The sequence below is a fragment of the Macaca fascicularis genome, chromosome 1 (genome assembly GCF_037993035.2).
Source record: "Macaca fascicularis isolate 582-1 chromosome 1, T2T-MFA8v1.1".
NCBI classification, from domain to species: Eukaryota; Metazoa; Chordata; class Mammalia; order Primates; family Cercopithecidae; genus Macaca; species Macaca fascicularis.
In genome coordinates, this window is record NC_088375.1 from 213,886,057 (window position 1) to 213,903,763 (window position 17,707).

General features: G+C 45.3%; 1 protein-coding gene across 49 annotated transcripts in view; it reads left to right on the forward strand.

Annotated features, from left to right (window-relative positions):
* The first annotated feature begins 1,552 nt into the window (after window positions 1-1,552).
* Window positions 1,553-17,707, forward strand: part of EIF4G3 (eukaryotic translation initiation factor 4 gamma 3) — a 375,324-nt gene continuing 359,169 nt past the window's right edge. For 34 of the 49 annotated variants that reach the window (XM_015441357.4, XM_045378968.3, XM_045378928.3 and 31 more), the window contains exon 1: window positions 2,030-2,272. In XM_015441357.4, coding sequence (XP_015296843.3) covers window positions 2,052-2,272 — 221 coding nt within the window. In that variant the 5' untranslated portion in view covers window positions 2,030-2,051. Of the gene's footprint in view, window positions 1,729-2,029; window positions 2,273-17,707 lie in introns of those variants that run through there. The other 15 variants (XM_074018065.1, XM_065528583.2, XM_074018064.1 and 12 more) reach the window with 2 other exon arrangements.

The following is a 17,707-nucleotide window of genomic DNA, read 5'->3' on the forward strand; positions in this document are numbered from 1 at the left end:
ACAAACAAAACAACAACAACAACAACAACGAAAAAGGAAGGCAGTGTGTGAAGCAGGATAGCAGCAGGAGTCAGAACTAGATGCTAATCTTGGCTCTGCAAACCACACTGTCCATGCAACCTCGGGAAAGTCTTTTGTGCGTTTTGAGCCTCAATTTTCTCAGCTTTTCTGTTGTTGGATGGTATTGAGCCTCCCCAGTCTCAGTTTATTCATTTGTAAAATGGATACTACCTATTTCACAGGACTGCTTGAGATAACGAAGGGTACAGCGCTTAGTGCCATGTCTGATAACTATTATATTAAAACTTGATTGCCCCATGATGCCTGCCATTGTTTTTTCTTCTTTTCTTTTCTTTTTTTTTTTTTTTTTGAGACGGAGCCTCACTCTGTTGCCCAGGCTGGAGTGCAATGGCACTCTCTCGGCTCACTGCAACCTCCGCCTTCTGGGTTCAAGTGATTCTCCTGCCTCAGCCTCCGGAGTAGCTGGTGCCTGCCACCACGCCTGGCTAATTTTTGTATTTTTAGTAGAGACGAGGTTTCACCATGTTAGCAAGGCTGGTCTTGAACTCCTGACCACAAGTGATCCACCGGCCTAGGCCTCCCAAAGTCCTGGGATTACAGGCGTGAGCCACCGCGCCCGAACGATGCCTGCCATTCTTTCCCACTCAGTGCTACTGTGCTTAGGACAAGGCCGCTGCTAAGGAGTGGAGTGTGCGGGGTTGCGGGGAGGGATCTTGGCAGGTCTAGCTGGGAAGAAAATCCGTATCAACAAATGTCACCCAGCGTAGGACACTGGGGAGCTGATCAAAAGGCGCTCCAGTCCTGGGGAAGGCCTAGGTTTGAATCTATCCACAGACCTCAGTTAAGGCTGCTGATTAGATATGGCGGCTCAGATCATGTCCCCAGCCAACATGGGAGGCGGCAAGGTTCATCCAGATGAAGGTGGCATTTAGATTTAGGCTCTGTCCTTTCCCAATAAGATGACCTTGGGCCAGTCACGTTTCCTCTGTGTCCTCGGGAAATGGTGCTCCTCATTCACCTCTCAGAGCGTCTGAAGAGGAAGTGTCGACACAATGGGTGTGAAATGCGTGGGTTACGGGCCGGCGGGTAGCATTGGTTATGCGAAGTCCCCGCGGGGGGTCCTTATCCAACGGGTTCCATTCCGGTTAAGCGGTTCCTTACCCAGGAACCGGGGTTTCTCGCCTCGCCGCTGCCTCTCCGCCTCTGCGGGCAGGGCTCAGCGAACAGCCGACTCCGGGGCCATTACCATTGTTCTTCGAGGCTGGGCCGCAGGGAGGACTCCCGCAAGCCAGACCTCGCCTTTGGTCTCTCCCTCCGCCCCGCGCCCGCGCCGCTGTAAACCGGAGAAGCCCCTCTCGCCGATCTTTGCCGAGGAAGCGAGTTAGCCCCTGAGCGCTCCCGAACGGCGGCCGAGGACGCACCCGAGCGTCTCCGAAGAATCCCGACCCCTCGCAGTCTCCGGAAAGAGCCGAAGAGGCTTCCCACCGTCGGCCTCCCGAGTCATTCCGAAAAAGCCCGAAGTTTTCCGAGCGGCCGTCCTGCCGGACTGCTGGAGGCGGCCACAGCGCCATGTTGGATGCTCTGCTCGTTGAGTGAAGAAAATCCGCCGGCATCGCCTAAGCCCCGCTACCGAGAAGGGCGCCGCTTCCCCCGGGGAGGGGGATAAAGATCCCCCGCCGCCGGCCCATGAGGATATTGCCGTGAAAGGTCCGGTCTCTCCGCCTCCTGCCCCCGCCGGGTCCGGCCCCCCCCCTGGGGTCGCGTTGTCACGGAGACCGGCAGCCGGTGGTGCTGGCCCGCGGGGCGGCTGCTGCTGCCGGCGGCGGCGGCGGCGGAGGCGGCGGCGGCGGCGGCGTCGGGCGTGTGTGACCGGCCCCGGCCCCCTCCTCCTCCTCCTCCCAGGCTCCCCCCAGCCCCCCGCTCCCGCCGCCTCCCCGGGTCTGCCCCCATCCCGCCCCCCCGCTGCCCCCGGCCCCTGTACCCCGCCGCGCCCGGTCCCGCTCTGGGGGGGTTGGTGGCTTCGCTTTGCCATGAGTTTACCGCAGAAACCGGCTCTGAAATCAGGCACAGCGACTGCAGCAGGAACCGGACCCGGCACCGGAGCGGCGGCGGCGGCGGCAGCAGCGGTACCGCCTCCTCACCCGGCGGCGGCGGCAGCGGCGGCAGCGGCGGCGGCGGCAGCGGCGGCGGCGGCGGCGGCCCCCCCTCCTCACCCGAACATCAGGGCCCTCCAGACCCAGGCGCCCCAACAGTATCCTTTTCACCTTCCTGTCGGCCCTTCGGTTCTCGTCATCGCAGCCCAGGGGACCCTCCTGTCGGCCGCCACAGCCCAGCCTGGAAAGGGGCAGCGGCTCAAGCCCCTGCATCGGGCTTGGCCGGAGCTTTTGGGGTGCCCCGGCAGCCGCACTGCGGGGGGACCCCGAGACCCTCAGCAATACTGTGAAAGCTAGCTCCACTTGGCCATGCTTCTGCAGCCCCTTTTAGAGCTTGGGGACCCTTCTCCCCTAAGGTGCCTTCCCCCTCTTTATTGGGCAGAATTTGCTTGGTGTCTGAGACCAACCCTGCAGGGAGGGCTTTTCTCTGGTGGTTGTGAGGATTACACCCTTCTACTCACCTCCCCTCGGCTCCCCCTACAGCGGGACACGATGGGCTTCCCTAATTATTATTAGTACATAATAAACTTTATCGGTAAATTTCTTGTTTGAAACTAATCAGCTCGTTTCCGAGGTAAGTTGGATTTTCAGTCTAAGGTGAAAATGTACAGAAAGCAGTTCCTCTGGATAGTTTTTTTTAGTAATGGGAGAGTTGTGATGTGGTTTGTGGTAGATCGAGATCTAAGGAGGAAATGTGACGCCGGACGCTTCCCTGTCTTTGACCTTTTTAAAGGAAGAGGAAGTTCACTGACATTACCCATCACTCACAAAAGTCTCACTTCTTGGAAGATTTGCGTTAGGCTGAATATTTTTAATGGGCTTTGATTTACTCTTCATAGGCCTGATGATGTCTAGAGAGTTACCAGGGCTTCTGGAGGAAAGTCTAGTATTGAATGTTTCTAATTTCATGTTATTTGCTCGATTGTAGAATTTTGGACAGCTTTGATTGAAAAGACTTGGTGATGGGGTATTTTAGTCAAAAACTAACCGGTGAAGGTAAAACGTTGAATTTATGAATTCCACGGAGATTTAGAAAGGTATTGCGTACCTGAGAATAACATTTCATCATGCATCACCTCCTCCCTGCACCCACTGTATTTGTGTAAATCAATAATGATTGGATGTTAGATGTGTTGTTGTATTTGTGTCATCGTGTATTTGACTTTTAGAGATTGTAGGATGTTTGAGCAAGTAAGAAGCTAACTGCTGTGAGGTCCCCAGATTATTTCACAGTCTGTAGTTTGATTCTTGTCTGTATAGATTACTTTGAGAAGGGAAAGCAGTCTCCCTTCTAGAGTCATTTCAGGTCATTGTTTTCTGCCAAGTGTCATTTTCTCTGTTCTTTAAATCTAGTTCATGTTTTTCAATCCAGGCACCATGGTGCAGTGTAAAGATAAATTCCTTTCCAGTGTGACGTGTGTACTGATTTCATAATGTTTTTATCCTGCGTGATTGTGTTCAATTAGGAATTGTTCAGCGATGAGAAGGTGTAGTGATAACTTAGCGTTGCTTGTGGAAAACCTGGTTAGTTTTGGTCAGTGTCTCCGGGGTTGGGGAAGGTTGGCTGGTTTGCCGACTTCAAGGCAGAGTTCAGTGTTGGATCTCTTAAACCTGTCTTTGCGTACTACTTTGTGAGTTTAAATTCCTTTCTAATTTCATGTTTTGCCTTGATTGCCTATACTTGGTTAGGACTTTTAAGTTTCTGAATTGTGCCACTAAGTAAATTACTCATTACCTGCATCTTTGAGTTGTTTTGGTAATTAAACAGAAATGAAAGGAAACCCATAGTGGGTGTCCTTGATGTACAGAGTAGTAAGGACCGCAGTCCTGAATGTGACACTGCTTGGTGAATTTGGTGGCTTTTTAGGACACAAAGAGCTGTGTTTCAAGTATGCTTTTTCTCAGTGCATTTCATCGAAGAACTTATAAAAGCTCTGAGTTGGTTGCAACATTCAAGTAGTTAAAAACTGAAACTTAATTTTCTTTTGAATAAAAAGCAGCTGTTAAAGAGATAAATTTAAGTGTAATTTCCAGTGTAAATAATTTTAAACCAATTTTAGTTGAATGGAATACTTACTTTTATGTGGCTTTAAGTTTTTACTTTGCCTCATGCCATTGAAGCTAAAATTAATCTTCCTCTTGACGTGTTTCACAGCTCTTATTATTTTCTGTTTGCTTTTACACACTGAAAGGTTACAATTGCTAAAAATAGAACATTTTATTGTATGAACAGTAAATGAAGTATAGGTTATAGATTTCATCAGAACATACCAGTGGTGAAGTGTTATCAACTGGTAATGGGGTATTGATTAAAAAAGGATTGAAATAGAGCAGTTCTGCTTTTCTATCCCGAGGGAGTATGGGCATTTGTATTTGACGCAAGTGGTCACTGTTCAATAAGTTGATAACATTTAAGCATCTTGGCAGGAGTGCATAGCTGGAGTTGCACTTTTCATGGCTTGAATAGATTTCCAGACCCTCAAAGTATGTGAGTATAGTTGTGTTTGCATTGAATTAATAAGTTCAGACAGTTTTATTTATTCATTTTTTGAGACAGAGTCTCGCTGTGTCGCCCAGGCTGGAGTGCAGTGGTGTGATCTCGGCTCACTGCAACCTATGCCTGCTGGGTTCAAGGGATTCTCATGCCTCAGCCTCCTGAGTAGCTGGGATTACAGCTGTGTGCCACCACGTCCAGGAAATTTTTTGTAGGGTGTGATCAGCGTCCCAAACTGCTGGAGTTACAGGCGTGAGCCACTGCACCTGGCCAGACGGTATTTTAAATTTGTAAAAATACTAGAAAGATTTGCATGGCACTATGTCCTTCATTTATACTTAGTGTTCAAGTGACAAATCAGAAATGAGGAGAAGTGTTAACATTAACGGATTTGAATGTAAACTGAAACGCTTAAAAGTAGGAATCAGTATTGCATGGCAGGGCCCATAAGGCCATTTCAAGTAGTGGCCTTTGGCTTAAAAGCAGCAGATGTTGGGGGCCTGGCAGAGGGCAGGCCAGGATGGCAGAGGCTGGAAAAAGAAAAACTCTGATATGAAAAGTGCTAAAGGAATGGCGAAATAGGCTTAGGGTTTTCATAACATAATCCAGCATGAAGTTTATAGGTTATGAAATTAGCTCTTTAAAATATTTGCCTTGAGATACGCTCACCCTCACTTTCCCGTATGAGGTTCCAAGAGGCTCTGTGGAGAATCTTAACAGTGATTCTTAACCTTTTCTGGGTAACAAACAACTTTGACATTTTGATGAAAGCTATAGGGACCCTTTCCACAGAAAACTGTGCATACACAGAAACTGTTGCTTACATTTTTTTGGGGGGGCAGTTCTTGGCCCCCCTCTTAAAAGCCTAGCCCTTTAGATTGAAATTGCTCACCCTTCAGATAATTCAAGATAAATGAGTTTGAATTTAGGTATCCAAGTAGTTCTGACTTAAAAAGTACAACTTTGCAGTCTGTTATGAATACACAATGTTCTCTCTATATGGAAAGACTTCAGGGTGTAATTTCTCTCAGGGTTGCTGACACTTCTGGGGAGTCTAGTTACTGTTTTGGGGCAGCCAGTATAGTTAAGAAAATCAAGCGGTGGGTTCTTACTAGGAGCTAAATTTGGGAAAGACCTGCATCAGCCGGAAAATACCTCATGTTCTTAGCTAGTTTGTCATACATATATGACATATATATTAAAAACCACTATTCCTGTAATATTTTGGTATTAGAGTTTTCCTTTTTAATTTCTGTATTGATATTCAGTTTTATCTTACAGGCTGAAGCCAATAACATTTTCTGTCTTCTTTTTTGCCTGTCTACCAAAGCTAAATCTGAATAATTAATAATAGTATTTATTTATTGAGTTCCTACTATCCTGGGAGCCAGACATGCATGATTTTATTTAATTCCCAGGAGAACTTTAATAAGGTAGTCGGTATTGTCCGTATTTTATAGGTGAGGAAACTGAAGTGCAGAGAAGTAATGTTTCCAGGGTTCTCCTAGTAAGTGGTGGTCTGTGATTCAGACTGGTATGACTGACTCCAAAGCCCATGAATGCCTTTTTTACTATGCTTGGCTGTTTCTCCCCAAGCCTGTATGTGGGAATGGGAGGAAGAATACTCTCCTCTATTTGAGAGCCAGGGGAAGGTCCGTATACAGAAATGAGGTTCTGTGGAGTAATCTAGAACACAGTGATACTGTACTTTGTTTTAATTAGTTAATAGTCACATACTGCTAGACAATTAGGTTATCTTTAACTTATTGAGCCTTAAGACATAGGCCTTTGGTTCAGTGCATGTTCCTGCTTGTTCAGAAGTTAGCAAGGCCTCAAGCAGAATACCGTTATAATTAGCAATTAGAATTGTGTAGCTCATTTAGTGGCCAGCAGTCTTTCTGCTCCTAAGCCCTACCATCAAGAAAACGTCATATATTGAGTACAGATCCTCCTATAGGAGGACAGAGGGCAACAGATACAAGATGGAGATAAGGAAGAAAGTTACTCAGATGCCTGAGTTCCAGCTCAGCTGCTGCTACTTCCTGTCCTAGGTTTATGGGTTTCAGAGGGAAGTATTTTCTGTACCTGATCTTAGCTAGAAAGTCAAGAAGTGATCAAAGTGAAGTATTTTCTATCAAACCATGAGAGTTTAAACCAACTTAGGACTGATGCGTTGATTTTCCATATTGGGGTTTCTGAAAACCTTTTTGATTTTTTATTATTATTATTATTTTTGAGACAAGAGTCTTGCTCTGTCACCCAGGCCAGAGTGCAGTGGTACGATCTCAGCTGACTGCAACCTCCATCTCCCGGGTTCAAGTGATTGTCCTTCCTCAGCCTCCTGAGTAGCTGGGATTACGAGTGTGTACCACCATGCCTGGCTAATTTTTGTGTTTTTAGTAGAGACTGGGTTTCACCATGTTGACCAGGCTGGTCTTGAACTCCTGGCTTCAGGTAATCCGCCTGCCTCAGCCTCCCAAAGTGCTAGGATTACAGGCATTGAGCCACTGCACCCGGCCCTGATCCGGTGAAACCCGGTCTCTACTAAAAATACAAAAATTAGCCTGGTGTGGTGGCGCCTGCCTGTAATTTCAGCTACTTGGAAGGCCGAGGCAGGAGAATCGCTTGAACCCAGCAGGCAGAGGTTGCAGTGAGCCAAGATTGCACCACTGTGCTCCAGCCTGGGTTACAGAGTGAGACTCCGCCTCAAAAAAACAAAACAAAACAAAACAAAACGAAATCAAAGGTCTTCTAGAAAATGTTTGAAAACCACATCTTTTTTTTTTTTTTTTGAGACCGAGTCTCGCTTTGTTGCCAGGCTGGGGTATAGTGGCACGATCTTGGCTCACTGCAACCTCCGCCTCCTGGGTTCAAACAATTCCCCTACCTCAGCCTCCTGAGTAGCTGGGACTACAGGTGTGTGCCACCATGCCTGGCTAATTTTTTGTATTTTAGGAGAGACGGGGTTTCACCGTGTTAGCCAGGATGGTCTCTCTCTATCTCCTGACCTCGTGATCCGCCTGCCTCGGCCTCCCAAAGTGCTGGATTACAGGTGTGAGCCACTGCGCCCGGCCGAGAACCACGTCTTAAATCAATGGAGAGGATTCCTGTAATCCCGACACTTTGGGAGGCCGAGGTGGGCAGATCATGAGGTCAGGAGATCGAGACCATCCTGGCTAACACGGTGAAACCCCATCTCTACTAAAAATACAAAAAATTTGCAGGGCATGGTGGCAGGTGCCTGTAGTGCCAGCTACTTGGGAGGCTGAGGCAGGAGAATGGCGTGAACCTGGGAGGCGGAGCTTGCAGTGAGCCAAGATTGCGCTACTGCACTCTGGCCTGGGTGACGGTGAGACTCTGTCTCAAAAAAAAGCAACAACAACAAAATAAATAAATGGAGAGCGTTGCCACATTTTGCCATTTATATTCAGGCTTCAATAGGTGTGGCAAGTTTATGAATTCATTAATTCAGCACCCACTGTGTGCTGCTACACTAAGTGCTAGATGTAGGATTGAAGAGCTAAGGTAGAAATATTTGCCCTCAAAGAACTTTGTCCTTTTGGGTAGAGGTGTGTAAACAAAACGTCATGAGGCAAGTACAGTGATAATTCTGCTGTGAGGGTAGTCTGGGGAAGGAGGAGTTAAGACTTTCTAAAAGAAGTTGACATCTCGGCCGGGCGCGGTGGCTCAAGCCTGTAATCCCAGCACTTTGGGAGGCCGAGACGGGCGGATCACTAGGTCAGGAGATCGAGACCATCCTGGCGAACACGGTGAAACCCCGTCTCTACTAAAAAAATACAAAAAACTAGCCGGGCGAGGCTGAGGCAGGAGAATGGCGTAAACCCGGGGGGCGGAGCTTGCAGTGAGCTGAGATCTGGCCACTGCACTCCAGCCCGGGCGACAGAGCCAGGCTCCGTCTCAAAAAAAAAAAAAAAAAAAAAAGAAGTTGACATCTCAGCTAAATTAGAAGAATGAATAAGAACCCAGGTTTACATAGCTTTCTCTTCTGCCGGCCTACTTTTCCCAATTCTGTTGCTGCTGCGTAGAGTTTTAACAAATGGATTTCAGTCACGTTTCAGGCCTTTTTTTTTTTTTTCCCTGAGACGGAGTCTCGCTCTGTCGCCCAGGCTGGAGTGCAGTGGCCGGATCTCAGCTTACTGCAAGCTCTGCCTCCTGGGTTTACACCATTCTCTTGCCTCAGCCTCCCGAGTAGCTGGGACTACAGGCGCCTGCCACCTTGCCGAGCTAGTTTTTTGTATTTTTTTTTTAGTAGAGATGGGGTTTCACCGGGTTAACCAGGATGGTCTCGATCTCCTGACCTCGTGATCCGCCTGTTTTGGCCTCCTGGAGTGCTGTCATTACAGGCTTGAGCCACCGCGCCCGGCTGCTTTTTTTTTTTTTTTTTTTTTTTTTTGCTAGAGGAGATACCAGAAAAAGTGACAAACATGAGCTAAAAATTCAAAGTATTTTCTGTATCATAATCTGAGGAATTAGTGTATGAAAAGGAGCTACATATCTGATCTGATCTGTGGTTGGTCTGTTCCTGGTCTCCTTCCCACTGCATCTTATAATATCCTTGCCCTTTTGATACTAGACTTTGGCTTAGAAACAGTACTTGCTAGCCTTAAAATAGATTTACCTTGGTGTATTGAGAAGTGCACCTGATTTGGAGGCAAAAAAACCTGGATTTGAGTTTGGCTCTTTCATTGTAATAGATATCTTATCTTGGACTAACCATGCAACTGCTCCAGGCATTGGTTATCCCTTCTCTGAAATGTAGGGGCTAGACTCATTTATTCAGTGACCTTCTTGAATTATAATTGCTTATGATTGTCCTTTGAGATTTGTGTTATTCTTGCAAGTAGAGGGGAGGGATTTACAGAAACCAGTTAATGGTTTCTTTGTCTGATGGTAAGTGACATGTTTTTGTGGTGGCTTATTGATATTAGAAGATACTAACATGGGGCAGAGGCAAAGCGGTTTGCTCATATAAGCTGCTTCTGGTTTTAGGCTTGTTAATGTTAGATTCACCCAAAGAGATTGAAGCTCTCTGTAACTTTAGTGGTGAAGACTGTATAGTTAGTTGTGAGATAGTGTGAGACCATAAAATAAGGTTGCCATGGTCATTTGCTGGCTTGTTCTGGGTAATGATACAGTTAGTTCATTATGAGATACGAGGGAAAGTAAGTTCTGGAATAAACTCTTGTGGTACTGTGGTAAGACACAATCTATTTTTGCCTAAGGAATAATACTTTGAGCTAATATAATAGGAAACTAACTAGTTCCTGATTTTTAGCCACACATATGACTTTAAGCAATGGATAAACTGCAGCTGAGACTTACACAGATGAAATATTGCAGGCTCCCAAACGACTTCTGAATTCTCGAATGGCTTCCAGTTCTCTGGCTTGCTGCCAACCAAAAGGAATTTTTCAATCTCCTGTAGCTCAGCTGAAATTTGAGATAGTTAAACTATTTTAAGTGCATTTGAAATTTGTTGGTTTTTATGACTTACTTTTTTTTTTTTTTTTTAGGATTTTGCTCTGTCACCCAGGCTGGAGTGTCATCTTGGCTCACTGCAACCTCTGCTTCCTGGGTTCAAGTGATTCTCATGCCTCAGCCTCCCAAATAGCTGGGATTACAGGTGTGTACCACCACACCTAGCTAATTTTTGTAGTTTTAGTAGAGATGGATTTCGCCATGTTGGCCAGGCTGCTCTTGAACTCCTGACTTCAAGTGATCCATCTGCCTTGACCTCCCAAAGTTCTGGAATTACAGGTGTTAGCCGCTGTGCCCAGCCATGATCTTCATTAACTAGTAATTGTTTTGTACTTTTTTTTTTTGAGACAGAGTCTCTGTTGTCTAGGCTGGAGTGCAGTGGCTCAGTCTCGGCTCACTGCATCCTCTGCTCCTGGGCTCAAATGATTCTCTTCCCTTAGCTTCCTGAGTAGCTGGGATTATAGGTGCGTGCCATCATACCCATCTAATTTTTGTATTTTGGGTACAGGTGGGGTTTCACCATGTTGGCTAGGCTGTTCTCGAACTCCCGACCTCAAGTGATCTGCCCATGTCAGCCTCCCAAAGTGCTGGGATTACAGGCGTGAGCCCCGCACCCGGCCTGTTTTGTACTTTGTTGAACCCGCTGTGTGCTGCCTGACTCTTAGAAGACATTGAATTTTGTTAATAGAATGTAAACTCTATGAAGGCAGAGATTTTTGTTTGTTTTGTTCACTGTGGAATTGCTAGCATCTAGAATAGTGCTTGACAGAGAGTAGGCAGTCTGTAAATTTATTTATTTATTTTTGAGATGGAGTTTCACTCTTGTCGCCCAGGCTGGAGTGCAGTGGCACAATCTCAGCTCCCTTCAACCTCCACCTCCAGGGTTCAAGTGATTCTCCTGCTTCAGCCTCTAGAGTAGCTGGGACTACGCACCACCTCTGGCTGATTTTTGTATTTTTAGTAGAGATGAGGTTTCACCCTTTTGGTCAAGATGTTCTCAATCTCCTCATCTTGTGATCCGCTCGCCTTGGCCTCCCAAAGTGCTGGGATTACAGGTGTGAGCCACAGCGCCTGGCCTGTAAATATTTATTAAGTGAAATGTTAAGTGCGTTGGACTTTGGGAATCAATTTGAAGATTAGTTTTAGGATTAATATAGATGGCATCACAACTCACTCACGGCATTCAGAGCTGCCCTCAAATTATTTTGCACTGATGTATAATTGAATTGAAAATAATTCTATAATTTTCTTTCAGATAGAATAGCATTGACCCAGTTTACAAAGCCATCTGAAGTGTCTGAGTTGTATTTGAAGTACATATAGATACTGAGGATTAGGGTTGGTATGAAGGCCAAAGAGGAACAACATCTGTAGTTAAATATTATTGTTAAAAAGTTATGATTATAAGAACAACATATAATTAAATGAGAATTTAGGAAAAATATAGAAAAGAGAAGTAAAAAATAGTAAAAAATCACTCATAATCTTATTAGTAGAGAAAACCACTTTTTTTTTTTTTTTTGAGACGAGTCTCACTCTTGTTGCCCAGGCTGGAGTGCAGTGGCGCAATCTCGGCTCACTGCAAGCTCCACCTCCCGGGTTCACGCCATTCTCCTGCCTCAGCCTCCTGAGTAGCTGGGACTACAGGCGCCCACCACCACGCCTGGCTAATTTTGTTTTGTATTTTTAGTAGAGACGGGGTTTCACTGTATTAGCCAGGATGGTCTTGATCTCCTGACCTCGTGATCCGCCTGCCTCAGCCTCCCAAAGTGCTGGGATTACAGGTGTGAGCCACCATGCCCGGCCTTTTTTTTTTTTTTTTTTTTTGTGGGGGGACAGAGTCTTGCCCTGTTGCCCAGGCTGAAGTGCAGTGGCACAATCTTGGGTCACTGCAACCTCTGCCTCCCAGCTTCAAGCAGTTCTGCCTCAGCCTCCAGAGTAGCTGGGATTACAGGTGCGTGCCATTATATGCGGCTAATTTTTGTATTTTGGGTAGAGGTGGGGTTTCACTATGTTGGCCAGGCCGGTCTCGAACTCCTGACTTCAGGTGATCTGCCCACCTTGGCCTCCCAAGGTGCTGGGATTACAGGTGTGAGCCACCGTGCCTTGCCACTCTTTTTAAGAGACAGGGTGGTCATGTCTCACTACAGCCTTGACCTCCTGGGCTCAAGGAATCCTCCCACCTCAGCCTCCCAAGGAGTGGGGACCGGACCACAGGTGTGTGCCACCACGCCCAGCTAATTTTTTTGTAGAGATGGGGTTTTGCCATGTTACCCAGACTGGTCTCAAACTCCTGGGCTCAAGCCACTTGCTCACCTTGGCCTCCCAAAGTGCTGGGATTATAGGCATGTGTACCACTTTTAACATTTTGGTGTATTTCTTTCCTGATTTTTTTTTTTCTGTGGATTTTGATATTCGTGGACATACATTTTTGTAACAAAGTCAGATTATGTACATAGTTTTGTATCTTGCTTAATTTGCTACCTAAGTGTCTGCCATGAAAAGTACTTTTTTTGGCCAGGTATGGTGGCTCATGCTTGTAATCCCAGTACTTTGGGAGGCTGGAGCAGGATGATCACTTGAGTTTAGGAGTTTGAGACCAGCCTGGGCAACACAGTGAGACCCCATCTCTACTAAAAATTAAAAAATAGTTTGCCAGGAGTGGCAGTGCATGCCTGTAGTCCCCACTACTCAGGAGGCTGAGGCTGGAGGATTGCTTGAGCCCGGGAGGTCAAGGCTGTAGTGAGACCTGATTTTGTGCCATTGCACACCAGCCTGGGTGAAAGGGCAAGACTCCAAAAAAAATAAAAAGAGGTACCTTTTTTTTTTTTTTTTTTTAAATTGAGACAGAGTCTCACTCTGTCACCCAGGCTGAAGTGCAGTGGCACAATCTCAGCTCACTGCAAACTCTGTCTCCCGGGTCAAGCAGTTCTGCCTCAGCCTCCCGAGTAGCTGGGATTACAGGTGTCCTCCACCACGACCGGCTAATTTTTTGTATTTTTAGTAGAGACGGGGTTTCACCGTGTTGGCCAGGCTGGTCTCAAACTCCTGACCTCAAGTGATCTGCCCACCTCGGCCTCCCAAAGTGTTGGGATTACAGGCGTGAGCCACCGCGTCCACCCAAGAGATACTTCTTGAATAGTTTTATTCTATATCTACTTGGAATGTAAGTTAACTTTTTGTTTCTTTGGAATGTTTTTCTTGGGAATATTTTTTCACCTTTGGCTTTTAGCTTAGAAGTTATGACTGCACATTACAAAGGGGAGTGTTCAAACCTTTATCAATAAGTCAAACATCTTTTGAGTTGTTGTTCCTGTAATGTTTTGCGTTATTTACAAGAGTAAAACTCTGTGTAACATCACAATTTTTTTCCCATACAATTATTTACATTTCTTTATTATCCCTTTATGTTCATCTTTATATGTTCAAGTATTCTAAGTTTTTAAAAAAGTCCTAATTTTTTTTTTTTTGTGATGGAGTCTCACTCTGTTGCCCAGGCTGGATTGCAGTGTTGCTGTCTTGGCTCATTGCATCCTCCACCTCCTGGGTTCAAGCAATTCCCCTGCCTCAGGCTCCTCAGTAGCTGGGATTATAGGCACCTGGCACCACCCCTGGTTAATTTTTGTATTTTTAGTAGAGGCAGGGTTTTGCCATATTGGCCTGGCTGGTCTTGAACTCCTGACCTTGGCCTTCCAAAGTACTGGGATTATAGGCATGAGCCACCGTACCTAGCCTGTTTATGTATTGACCAGGCTGGTCTCGAACTCCTGACCTCAGGTGATCCACCCACCTCAGCTTCCCAAAGTGCTGGGATTACAGGCGTGAGCCATCGTGTCCAGCCTTTAGTTGGTTTTCAGGAAGTGTTAGTATCATAAGGAGTGATTGAAGGAAGGAGGAAAAGACCACAGGGATTCATGTGGGATAAGGGAAAGAGGATTGAAATGTGGAAACAAACAGAATTTTGGAATAAGGAGAGCGAATTAAGTGGAAATAGAAAATGAATACAGCCAGTTTTAAACCAGAATACTATTTTTACATTGAGAATGGAAAGGACCGAACCTTGAAGGGACATAAGAAAGGGTAAATGAGATGATTCCTGACCTTTTTTCTGGGTCCTAGTAATTACTATATAAGAAGTAGAACTTGGTCGGATAACTTCACCAGGTGCGGTGGCTCATGGCCTGTAATCCCAGCACTTCAGGAGCCCAAGGTGGGTGGATTGCTTGAGTTCAGGAGTTTGAGACCATCCTGGATGACATGACAAAACCCTGTCTTTAAAAAAATACAAAAATTAGCCAGGTGGAGTTGCAGGTGCCTGTAGTCCCAGCTACTTGGGAGGCTAAGGTGGAAGGATTGCTTGAGCCTAGGAGGTTGAGGCTGCAGTGAGCCATGATTGCACTGCTGCCTTCCAGCCTGGGTGACAGAGTGAGACCCTGTCTCCAAAACCCCCCCAAAACAAAAAAAAACCCTTATTTCATTTATTTATTTATTTGTTTATTTATTTATTTTTGAGACAATCTCGCTCTGTCGCCCAAGCTGGAGTACAGTGGTGCGATCTCCATCTCAGCTCACTGCAACTTTTGCATCCCAGGTTCAAGCGATTCTCATGCCTCAGCCTCCCGAGTAGCTGGGATTACAGGTGCATACCACCACATTGGGCCAATTTTTGTATTTTTAGTAGAGATGGGGTTTCACCATAATTGGCCAGGCTGGCTTCAGACTCCTTACCTTAAGTGACCTGCCTGTCTCAGCTTCCCAAAGTGCTGGGATTACAGGCATGAGCCACTGTGCCCAGCTTATTCATTTTTTTGGATGGGGTCTGGCTGTGTCTCTCAGACTGGAGTGCAGTGGCACAATTATGGCTCACTGTAGCTTTGACCTGCTGGGCTCAAGCAGTCCTCCTGCCTCAGCCTCTTGTGTACCTGGGACCACAGATACACTCCGCTATGCCTGGCTAATTTTTGAGTTTTTTTTTTAGAGATCTCAGTTTGTTCCCCAGGCTGATCTCAAACTCCTGGGCTCAAGGGATCCTCTCGCTTTGGTCTACCAAAGTGCCGGGATTACAGGTATGAGCAATTGAGCCTGGCATGGAAATATGAATTTTTAAAAGGAAAAAAAAAAGAGTTTAAGACTATAGTCGGGGTTTGGATAGGCAGAGGAGGGTGGATTATGATGAGTGGGTGATCAATATGAACAAAAGATTTGGGCTTGAAGCAAGTGTAATGTATGCTGTCTTCTAAGGATTTGGATCTGTGTGCTTGGAATGGAGGATTCTCATGGTAGAATATTCAAGATAATGGATTCAGATTCTAGAGCATTTTGAATAAGAGGAAGTTAGACTTCAGCTGTGTGAAACCATTACTTTCTTTAAAAACAGCTTTATTGAGATGTAGTCCACATGTCATACAAGTCACCCATTTAGATTGTATAATTCAGTGGTTTTGAGTATATTCAAAACTAGTTGAGAATTGTACAACTACCATCACAATTTTAGGATATTTTTGTCACTCCCCAGAGGAATCTGTTTGACTCCCCGTTTTCCCCCAATTCTCCCTGCCCTGGGCAAGTCCAAGTCTATTTTTTACTTCTATATATCTGCCTATTTTGAACTTTTTACGTAAGTGGACGAATGTTTTTTTTTTTTTTGTGATTTGTTTCTCTCAGCATAATGTTTTCAGGGTTCATCTGTGTTGTAACCATGTATTAGTACTTCATTTTTAAAATTGTTGAATAATATTCCATGTACCATGGACGTTTGGGTTTTTTCAACTTCTTGGCCTTTGGATAATTAATAGCCAAAAAGTTGGATAAAATTTCTGGCTCTGAATGATGTTGCTGTGAACATTCATGGACGTTTTTATATAGATGTTATGTTGCAATTTCTGTTGAGTATATACGTTGGGGTATAGTTGCTGGGTTATATGAGGTAACTCCATGTTTAACATCTGGAGGAACTGCCAAAATGTTTTCCAAAGTGGTTGCACCATTTTATGTTCCTGTCAACAGTGTATGAGGATTTCAGTTTTTCTGTATCCTTGCCAACACCTGTCATTATCTGTCTTTTTGATTATAGGCCATCCTACTGGGTGTAAAGTGGTATCTCATTGTGGTTTTGATCTGCATTTCCCTGATGGCTGATGGAGTTGAGCGTGTTTTTGTGTGCATTTGACCATTTGTCAGTTACGGAGAATTATCTATACAGCTCCTTTGCCCAGTTGTTAATTGGGTCATATGTCTTTTTATTGTTGAGTTGTAAAGAGTTCTTTATATATTCTGAATATAAGTTGTTTAACAGATATAGGATTTGCAAGTATTTTCTCTCATTTAGTGGATTATCTTTTCATTTTCTTGAGGTCTCTCTCTGTCACCCAGGCTGGAGTGTAATGGCACAATCAGATCTCACTGCAGCCTCGAACTCCTGAGCTCAAGGAGCCCTTCCACCTAAGCTTACCAAGTAGCTGGGACTAACTGAGTGTGTGCGCCACTACCCCCAGCTACTTTTTGTATTTTTTGTAGAGATGGGATTTCACCATGTTGCCCAGGCTGGTCTCCAACTCCTGGGCTCTAGTGATCTGCCTACCTTGGCCTTCCAAAATGCTGGAATTATAGGTGCAAGCCACCACTCCTGGCTAGTTTTTTATTTTCGGTAGAGACAGAGTCTCACTGTGTTGCCCAGTCGTGTCTCAAACTCCTGAGCTCAAGTGATTCTCCTGCCTTGGCTTCCCAAAGTGTTGGAATTACAGGCATGAGCCACCCCACCTAGCCTGCATGTTAAGGTTATATAATCCATTAAGTGCTTGAAATTTAGTGAGGTGTGCTATTTATAAAATAAGGCCTATTGGATAAATGAACTTTGACCATTTCTGTCCTTTTTTATGCCCAGAAAACAAGTGTTGCCTGCTTTTGTCATTAAGATAAATTACTATTAAGCAGCAATAGTTTTGTAAAACAAAGTATAAGCATTTGACTATTTTGCTGTCCTGTGAATAATTGAAATTGTGTGTTACAAATTCTTAGGTTTTTGGATTTTGCATAGGGTTAGTTCTGTCAGGTTAAAATTGGTTGTTGATTGATATGAGGTTATACTCTCAGGCTATTCTAATGTATATGTTATTATAAAGAAACAAAATTGGGGCGGGGCACGGTGGCTCACACCTGTAATCCCAGCACTTTGGGAGGCTGAGGTGGGCGGATTACCTGAGGTCAGGAGTTCAAGACCAGCCTGGCCAATATGGAGAAACCCTGACTCTACTAAAAAAATACAAAAATTAGCCGGTTGTGGTGGCACATGCCTGTAATCCCAGCTACTTGGGAGGCTGAGGCAGGAGAATCTCTTGAGCCCGGGAGGCAGAGGTAGGCTACGATGAGCTGAGATCATGTCACTGTTCTCCAGCCTGGGCTACAGAGCCAGACCCTGTCTCAAAAAAAACCAAACAAACAAAAAACAAAATTGGGAAATACTGCTTAATCTCTTGTCTAGCGGGATTCTTTTTGCTATTTAGGAAAAGACCACATTAAAGAAGAGGTTATTTTGTTACCT